Source organism: Lynx canadensis, chromosome C1 (assembly GCF_007474595.2).
Source record: "Lynx canadensis isolate LIC74 chromosome C1, mLynCan4.pri.v2, whole genome shotgun sequence".
NCBI classification, from domain to species: domain Eukaryota; kingdom Metazoa; phylum Chordata; class Mammalia; order Carnivora; family Felidae; genus Lynx; species Lynx canadensis.
The window spans coordinates 45,714,721-45,724,132 of NC_044310.1; the positions used below are offsets into that span (position 1 = coordinate 45,714,721).

Consider the following 9,412-nt stretch of genomic DNA (forward strand, 5'->3'; position numbering starts at 1 on the left):
ATTGAAGGCTGAGATCCAGGGGTCCTTGTAAGGGTTCCTTGTAAGGGCTGAGGGAAGGGCCCGTCCCAGGCCTCTCTCCATGGCTTCCCTTCACTCTGCCTCCACTCCGGGTCTCTGTCTTCACTCCTCCTATGTATCAGGACACCGGCTGTATTGGATGAGGCCTCGCCCTAACAACCTGACCTCTGTAAAGACCCTACCTCCAAAATAAGGTCACCTTCTGAGGTAGTAGGCGTTAGGCCTTCCACATACGGCTTTGAGAGGATCGCACACAATTCAAGGCAGAGCAGTTCGTGTATTATTACAGCTTGTTGCTACTTTAGTGTGTAGAATTACCTGCCTTTTGAGCTGTTCAAGCTCTTTATGTGTATTCACTTATTTAAACCCCGCCTGGAGGCCGAGAAGTCAGTGGGACCATGATGTCCCTTTACAAATGAGGTAACTGGGGCACAAAGAGATTAAGTCACTGGTTCAAGGCTGAACAGTTAGGAAATGATAGAGAGCGGAGTGCGACCAGTCAGGCTGCCTCAGAGTCCCTGCTTTCAGGCACCAGGCTGTGTCACCCCTGTGAGCAGCACCTAGTCCCCGCTCTCCGGGATCTCCCAGTCCGGGCCTGGGTCTGTTCAAAGGGCTGAGGTCTTGCAAGGTGAGGAGAGACCATTTGTGACTAAGGGGCTAGGAAGGCTTCTCAGGGAGGTGGCAGCTGAGCTGAGTCTTTTGGTTTGTTTTGTTTTTAATTTTATTTCTTTTGAGCAAGGGGGAGGGGCAGAGAGAAAGGGAGAGAGAGAAAAACACGAGCAGACGCCATGCTGTCAGCACAGAGCCCAACGTGAAAGAAATCATGACCTGAACCAAAATCAAGAGTCGGGTGCTCAACAGACCACGCCACCCAGGCACCCCTGAGCTGAGTCTTAGAGGAAGTGGCCATGAGCATTCTGGAAGGAAGAGTGTGCACGTGGAAAACACCAGACTGGAGCACCAGGAGGCTGGAATGGAGCTCACAGGGCAGGTACCGGAACACCCCAGCTTTGTCAGCCAGGCTCAAGGTCTCGGGCTCTACTTCACAGAGAGTGGGGAAGCCCGGAGGAGGACTCAGCAGGGGAGGGATGTGATCGGATTCGCCTGTTAGAACCATCTCCAGCGGAGAACTGAGGGTACACACTCTGGAGCAGGGAGGACTGGACTCGATGTGAAGGTCACGAACTCCTGGGGTCTGGGACATGGGATCACACCGGCCGGCACAAGGTCAGCCCTGCAGGTGAGCCGGTCACTCAGCTCCTTACCATCGAGGACTCGACAACACAGTTCAAGGCAACTAGTTCTTTGCAAAGACAGGAGAGATGTGGCCAGTCTTTCAGAACTGTCAATACCTGAGTCATCTTCCCTTTTCCCCTCCTCAGAAATTCTTCTGGGACTCGTAAGAAACCTCACCCCACCAGTCAGATCTTAATCCTCAGCTCACACTGCTCTCCCAGGAACAAGCTCTCAACAGCCGGTCCTTTCCAACACCATCCTCCTCCATTGGCTGGTCCACTTTTTTTTTTTTTTTTTTTAAACGTGTACCCTGTCTTATTGAGTTACTACTCATTAAAAAATCGTATCGTTCAGGAAAAAAAAACATCAAAAAAATAAAAACCCTTTGGAATTGTCCTTGAGGGCTTGCTAAGTGGTTTTAAAGGCATTCAGAACCTGGGTTCTAGACTCAGTTCAGTCAAAAATAAGCCACTGGTAGGGGCACCTGGGTGGCTCAGTTGCTGAAGCATCCAACTTCAGCTCAGATCATGATCTCAGGATTCACGAGTTAGAGCCCCACATCAGGCTCTGCACTGGCAGCTCAGAGCCCGGAGCCTGCTTTGGATTCTGTGTGTCCCTCTCTCTCTCACCCTCTCCCACTCGTGCACGCAGTTTCTCTCTCTCTCTATGGCTCTCAAAAATCAATAAACATTAAAAAAATTAAAAAAAAAATAAGCCACCTGTGACTTTGGGAAAGTCCTGCAGTCTATCAAAGCATGACAAGACTTTGGGGGACATTTAGTTCACTTTCCCCATTTTGGAGGTGAAGTCCTATGCAGTGCTCTTGGCTTAACAGGATCAAGTGCATATGCTAGTCAGTCCTTCAATATCTGACCCTCTTGGAATTTGATTCTGGCCATGTTCTTTCTCTGTCTCCCTGTCTCTTCCTCCCTCCCCTTCTCCACCCCACCCCTCTCCCACTAGTTCTTCTAAGGAGCCAGGGATGAACCCCAACCTGGGTTAGGGACCCATTCTCAGTGCTTCCCATCAAAACTTAGAGCTTTCTTCATCCCTCTGTTTTTCATTTAATACCCAAATTGTTTTCTTGACATTCTCCCCTGCAAGACTGAGTAACTAGATGGCATCAAGAATAGACAGGCGAGAAATTCTATGAGAGGACCTGGCTCACAGAAGATGTTTGGTAACTACCTATCAGATAATCAAAGAGTAGGGCCTAGTGATCTGCTGTCTGCAGGTTTACTATCAAAATTAACAAGAACAGTCATGGAGCATCCACTGTATGTGTGGCACCGTAAGGAAGTCGCTACAAAACACGTTGCCAAACAGACCCATGAAAGGATGTTCAACATCACTCATCATCAGGGAAACACAAATCAAAACCACGATGAGATACCACATCACACCTATCAGAGTGGCTAAAATTAACAACTCAGCAAACAACAGATGTCGGCGAGGATGCGGAGAAAGGGGAACCCTTTTGCACTGTTGGTAAGAATGCAAACTGGTGCAGCCACTCTGGAAAACAGTATGGAGGTTCCTCAAAAAAATTAAAAATAGAACTGCCCTATGATCCAGCAATAACACCACTAGCAATTTATTCAAAGGATACAAAAATGCTGATTCCAAGGGGCACATGCACCCCAATGCTTATAGCACTATAAGTAAAAACCCTTTGAAATTGTTAGCCAAATTATGGAAAGAGCCCAAATGTCAACCGATGAATGGATAAAGAAGATGTATGTGTACACACACACACACACAAATACTACCCCGTGATGAAAAAGAATGAAATCTTGCCATTTGCAACAACGTGGATAGAACTGGAAGGGATTATGTTAAACAAGATACGTCAGTCAGAGAAAGACAAATACCATATGACTTCACTCATATGTATAGTTTGAGAAACTTAACGGATGATCATAGGGGAAGGGAAGGAAAAATAAGATAAAAACAGAGAGGGAGGCAAACCATAAGAAACTCTTAAACACAGAGAATGGGTGACCGGCACTGAAGAAGGCACTTGTTGGGATGAGCACTGGATGTTATTGGTTAGTAGTGAATCACAGGAATCTAGTCCTGAAGCCAAGACTACACTGTATGTTAGCTAACTTGAGAATTAAAAATGTCTTGCCACTTTTCCCCAGTGGGCCCCAAGTTTCCCCATCTTTAAAATGGGAGTTGTTTGACCTCTTGGTCTTTGAGCAATCTCCCAACTCCTACATTTTGTTTCAAGAACTTGCTCAAATCACTTGACTATTAAGAAGCAGAAGTAAACATCAATACTGGTCTGTCAATTACAACTCCAATGCTCATTCATCAAAACTCAAATACTATTTTGTAAGCATCCTGACTGAAAAGCATTCCCAGCTCAAAAATGCTAGGATTCTCTTTTGCCAAAACTGTGTGACTAAATGCAAACTTACCTGGTTGAGGGAGTACACTGAGGTATAACCTCACTATAGGTTTGGAAAAAGACTCCTCAACCTTTCTGTCTGGATGCCTAAACTATGTAACAAAATATATTCTTATAGAATTCCCTTGAGCCTTCTTTTGGGGGGGGGGGATACATTTAGTACAGCCAAAACAGTGAAGGATATCTAATTGTTCAGGTATCTGTTTTTTAAAAATGTTTATTTACTTATTTTGAGAGAGAGTGCAGGAGCAGGGGAGGGGCAGAGAGAGGGGGAGAGAGAGAATCCCAAGCAGGTTCCCTGCTGTCAGCATGATGTCCATTGCGGGCCCAATCCCACAAACTGTGGGATAACCTGAGATCCAGAGTCAGACGCTTAACCAAATGAGCCACCCAGGCACCTCTACTTGTTCAGGTATCTATTGATGCAGAAGAAACCACTCCAAAACTGAGTGCCCTAAAACAATAAATTATTTCTCTGTATCCTACAATCTTCTGAAAGATTAAAACTGATGCCTGATCTCCTTGAAAACCTGATTAATCCTATATCAACTCATTCAAGTTCTCCCAGGTGCTCAGGCTTCACACCTTGGGAGTCACAGATGATTCATTCCCACCCTCCACCCCCCACACACATTTTAATCCAATCCATCAGCAAATCCTTCTGACTCGACTCATGATGTATCCAGAATCTGACCATTTCTAGCCACCATTACTAACACCCTGGCCTGAGCCACCATGCCCTCTTGCTTGGTGAGCCAGAGTCTATGCTTGCACTCTCGATCCATCATCTATTTTCAAAACAGTAGCCAGGTGATCCTTTTAAAATGTAGGCTGGGGGCACCTGGGTGGCTCAGTCGGTTGAGCCTCCTACTCTTGTTCAAGGCTCAGTTATAATCCCAGGGCCGTAGGACTGAACCCCATGTTGGAGCCTGCTTGGGATTCTCTCTCTCTCCCTCCCTCTCTCTCTCTCTCTCAACATAAACAAACATTAAAAAAAAACAAAAAAAACAAAACTTAAGCTGGATCATTCTATTATGCCACTCAGATCTCCCTCCCTCTGAGAGGAAAATCTGAAGTTCCAGGGCCCTGCAATGATCTGACCACGCTCGGCTTTCTCGACACCAGCCATTCTGGACAGTTTGCTACTCCTGAACACACCAGAAAAGCTTCTGCCGCAGGGCCTTTGCATTCACTATTCTCTCTCTCTGGAATATTTTCCCCTAAGATAGCCACATGGCCAACTTCCTCACTTCCTTCAAGTTTCTGTTCAAGTATCACCTGTGCAAGCTGCTCTTGAAACTATCCCATTTAAAATAGGCTCACCTGCTGCCTCGACATCCCTACACTCTTCCCCGCTTTGTGTTTCTACATTGGAACCACTGTGATCCAACCTAATATATGCGTATAACATATCTATGTATATTATAATTGTTATTACATGGTATTTATTATACATTCTATATAAGGTATAGTATTATATATAATATATATTGTATAATGTCATAAGTGTACAGTATATGTTTTCTCCACTAGAGTAGGTTTTATAAAGGCAGCATTTTTGGCTGGCTCATTGCTGCACCTGCAACAGCTTAAATGGGCCCTGGAAACACAGCACAGGTGCCCAGGACAAACAGACTGAAGTGACGAATATTGTGTTGACTTGTTAAAAATAAAACAAAATCCTTTCTTTTTTTTTAAATGTTTATTTATTTTTGAGACAGAGAGAGACAGAGTAAGAACAGGGGAGGGTCAGAGAGAGAGGGAGACACAGAATCTGAAACAGGCTCCAGGCTCTCAGCTGGCAGCACAGAGCCCGACGCGGGGCCCGAACTCACGGACCACGAGATCATGACTTGAGCCGATGACCTGAGCTGAAGTCGGAGGCCTAATCGACTGAGCCACCCAGGCGCCCCCAAAATCCTCTTTCTAAGAGGAGAAGGGACCCATATTTCTCTGATTTTTCCCCCTTACGTGAACAGAAAAAGTTGCATAACCACATTAGCTAAAGTGCCCCTTGTGTTTGCTTTTTTTTTTTTTCTAAATTGCCTAACGTTCTGCTTGTTTTCTTGTTATCCTTGCTAGCGATACCTGGCTTACAGCTGGCACTTAGTATTTGTATCCGTGCTCCAGCTCTGCTACTGACCAGATGTAGGATACTGAGCAAATGACATTCTGACCATCAGTTTCATCCCCCCTCTCTCTCTCTCCATATATATACATGTATGGATATAAACATGTATATGTATAAACAAAGGGGTAAAAGGCATCGACCTCACGGTGTTGTCCATGTAGATAAATTCAAACAGTGGGTGCCATGCAACGTCTTCGTAGATGAGGGAGGGCAAAAGAGACGAGCGTTTCTTTTTCTTACGACCACAGTACATGTATTCAGCCTGACTTTCTTCCATCGAGGAAGAGCTTCTGGAAAGTTGCTGGGCCACAGGTTAGAGGGAGAGAGAATTCAGAAGGGAAATGGAGTACCAGCGTGCCCTTGCTCACTCTGTTCCAAACTCAGCTAGCTGGACTGCTCAGCCAGAGACACAGTCTCATGCCGGGGCGGGACAAAAGGGAGCTTTTTCTGACAGGTGACAGCTTTGAAAAGGGTCCTCTCTCCCCATTTAAAACCAAACCCGTGGGAGGGAAGCCACAGGATTCACAGGAGAAAACGACTTGACTCCAAATGTATATTAAGGAATATCTATAGCAAAACAGCTCCCTGTCCCCCTTGGAAAGAAGCTGACTTTGAAGAGGGGGAAAGAAGGGAGTCGAGAATGGGAGAAGGAAAGAGAGGTCAGTGAGCTGAGCGATTCTGCAGGCCTGCAAACAGCACCTGCGAGGAGAGGAAGTCCACCTGGGCTGTGGGCTCGGCTCTCGCCCACAGGTCGTCTCTAGTTTAATAAATACCTCCAACCATCTCACAATCCAGTGATTCTCCTAGTAATCCTATTTTATGAGCGAGGAACCCGGGGGGCTCAGGAGGATGAACTCACTTGCCCCAGACCACAGAGCTAATAAGGAGCAGAGCCCACAATGAAGCCACAAGTCACAGCAGCGCACCGGGCAGTCCTGCCCTCTGACCAGGAAGCCCACTAATCATCAGGGGACCGGCCGGGTCCACAAGGGCAAACAAACAGAGAAAGGCCAACAGGCAGGTACACCCAGGCTGGGGGAAGAGGTGAGAAACCCAGCTGGCGGGGTGTAAGCTAGGACCCCTTGTGCCACCATCCGGAGAGCCTCTGGTCCCCTCACCCTCGGAGAGTCGGGGAGGCGACGCAGAGCACCCAGTACACGCCCTCCTTTTGTCCCCCCTGCCCCGGGGGCAGGGCCCCTGTGAGTCTTCTGGAACCGCACTAGCACCACACGTTTACTTCTCCCCGGGAGGCAGAAACAGCCCTTTCCCACCGCTGTCTGTTGGCGGGCACTAGAAAGAACACAGAGAAAGCCGGCAAGCCTTACCCCTTCCATGGCCTTCCTCCGAAGAACCGACGGATCCTTTGGGAGACGAACGCGGCTTCCCAGAGCGGTATCCTGGGGCCAAGACTGCTTTAATTTGCCTGCGTCCGCCAGGGAGCAATCACTTCCCAGAGCCCCGGACACACCTGGGCCCAGGCTCCCCCCACCTGCCCCACCAGGGCAGCAGCTCCTCCCTCTCCAGGGGTTGGAGCTTTCCGGCCCCAGGCTGGGCGCAGACCCGCCTCCATCCGCCGCCGAACTTTGCAGGGCACCCCGCACCTGCCGCAGGGAAGGGGTCCTCCCTGTCCAAAGACCCACCAACTGGCCCTTCATAGCTAGTGGCTCTCCCCCAGGCTGGCCCAACAGTCACTCTACAGAGGAGTTCACTTTGTGCCCCAGGCAGGAGGCACGGGGGAGCGGCTGAGGAACAGGGAGGGGGAGGGAGGAGAGGTGGTGGCAGGGCGCCTGTGAGTACCTAGTGCTCCGGCTGGGCTGGAGGAGGTAATCTCCCTTAGTAAGTTACTAACAGCCTTGGCCCAACCCCGCCCCTGAGATGGTTACTTAACTTCACCTAAGGTTCCCAAAGAGGACAGAGAGTACCAAAGCTTGCAGGGAAGGGTGGGGGGGGGGCAGAAAGGGAGCTGCTATCGTGGAGCACCTGTTGGGGGGCTGACATTATCGCATATGGATACATTCTTACATTAAATCCTACCACACCCTTGGGAAGGGCATTTATTCTCACCTAAATGGCGAGGAAACTGAGGCTTAGAGAAATCCCATAACCTGCCCTGTAACCGTGGTCACACAGGCAGTAAGTTGAAGAATCAGGGTTTGAACCTGGGCCTTGCTGTCGCTAAAGTGGTTTTGTTTTTCTGGTGTGTGTGTGTCAGGGGTGGAGTAGTAGGGTGGAGGAAGGGGTTTTTGCTTTTGTTGTTTTGACTACTGGTGCTGGAAACCCAACCCTCATTTCCCAGTTCTCAAGAGCTCAGGGCTGCCCCGGGGGTGGGTGCTGCTTGAAGCAGGTCTCTGTGATTTCTCTTTTGTTAGGGCTCAGCTGGAGCATGAAGCTGTCCAGAAGAGAGGAGGGAGGGGGGGAGGGGGAGAGAGGGAGGAGGAGGGGCAGAGGAGGGAGAGGGCAGGTGAGGAACGCCCACCTGCGTGGTTCTCATACCTGGCTGATCGTCACAGCCGCCAGGGCATCTATTAAAAATACAGGGTCCAAGTTCCCAAGGCGGACACGAATCGTCTCTAATCTAGGGTCTGGGAATATGGGTTTTAGGTAAGCTTTTTAGGTGTGTTTTAATAATTAATGACTTGCCGTAAGATCTGTCCTCTACATCATGAGCCTCCACGTCGACACACACGCATACCCACGTACTAAAATAAACACTTCTCAAGATGATAATCACTCTTATATGGGCGTGATCATGCTGTTACTTTCTATTCTTCTCTGAGCCATGGTGTGCCGTTCAATTTAAAAAATCAGTGGTCAGCACACCTCACTGCATTGATTTCTTAACTCACTTTGATCCACGCTGCAGCTCTGCTCACAACCAGCTTGGAGGTCCGTTCCGCCTACGAAACAGGGCGCAGGCCAAAAACCGCAACTTTCCCTCTCACCCTGTCCTCCCTTCTGTTCAAGGCGATGAAGTCTTGTATATATTTGTAAATGATAAGACGGAAGGAGCTCTTTGGAGAATGAGGAGCCCTCCTCCCAACAACAGCTGGCAGTGGGGTTGTCAAATTCCCTTTGCTGTTAACGCAAGCACTCGGGGGGGGGGGGGGGGGGGGGGTTCAGACCCGCCTGCACTGGTGGAGGCAGCGGGGGAGGGGGTCGAAGTGGGCGGGGCTGAAGGGGGCGGGGTTGAAGGGGCGGGGAGTGGGTCGCGAGGGTCTCCCCTCCCCGCCCTTGGAAGGACTTGGAGCTCCGTGGTTTTCAGTTTGGTTCAGGACAAGTTTCAATGGAAGGCCATAGGATGTAGTAGGCATCAATCATTGGTAGCTGTTAGGAGTGTTTTGCAAGTAGGCCTAAGGATCTGCGGAACCCCATAGGATCTCTTGTTATTACCTTATGATCCTCTAGGCCCTAGACCCAGTTTACCCCTAGCTGTTGGCCTCGGGAATATCCACGACGCAGCCTCTCTGAGATGTGTGTTCCTTTTCTATAAAACTAGGTAAGAGGACTGGCAGTGCTGGCCCAAGGGTTTACGTGCCATGTGAACATCTCTAGCGTGCTGAGCATTACATAAGCACCAAAGATATCCTTCCCCTTTTACCACCCTCTCTCCGCCT

General features: G+C 48.9%; 1 protein-coding gene across 1 annotated transcript in view; it reads right to left on the reverse strand.

Annotated features, from left to right (window-relative positions):
• Positions 1–7,267, reverse strand: part of FYB2 (FYN binding protein 2) — a 129,136-nt gene extending 121,869 nt beyond the window's left edge. Inside the window, exon 1 of the mRNA XM_030324739.1 lies at positions 7,124–7,267. Within this exon, the coding sequence (XP_030180599.1) occupies positions 7,124–7,132 (9 nt within the window). The 5' untranslated portion in view covers positions 7,133–7,267. The remainder of the gene's footprint in view (positions 1–7,123) is intronic.
• Positions 7,268–9,412: the final 2,145 nt, after the last annotated feature.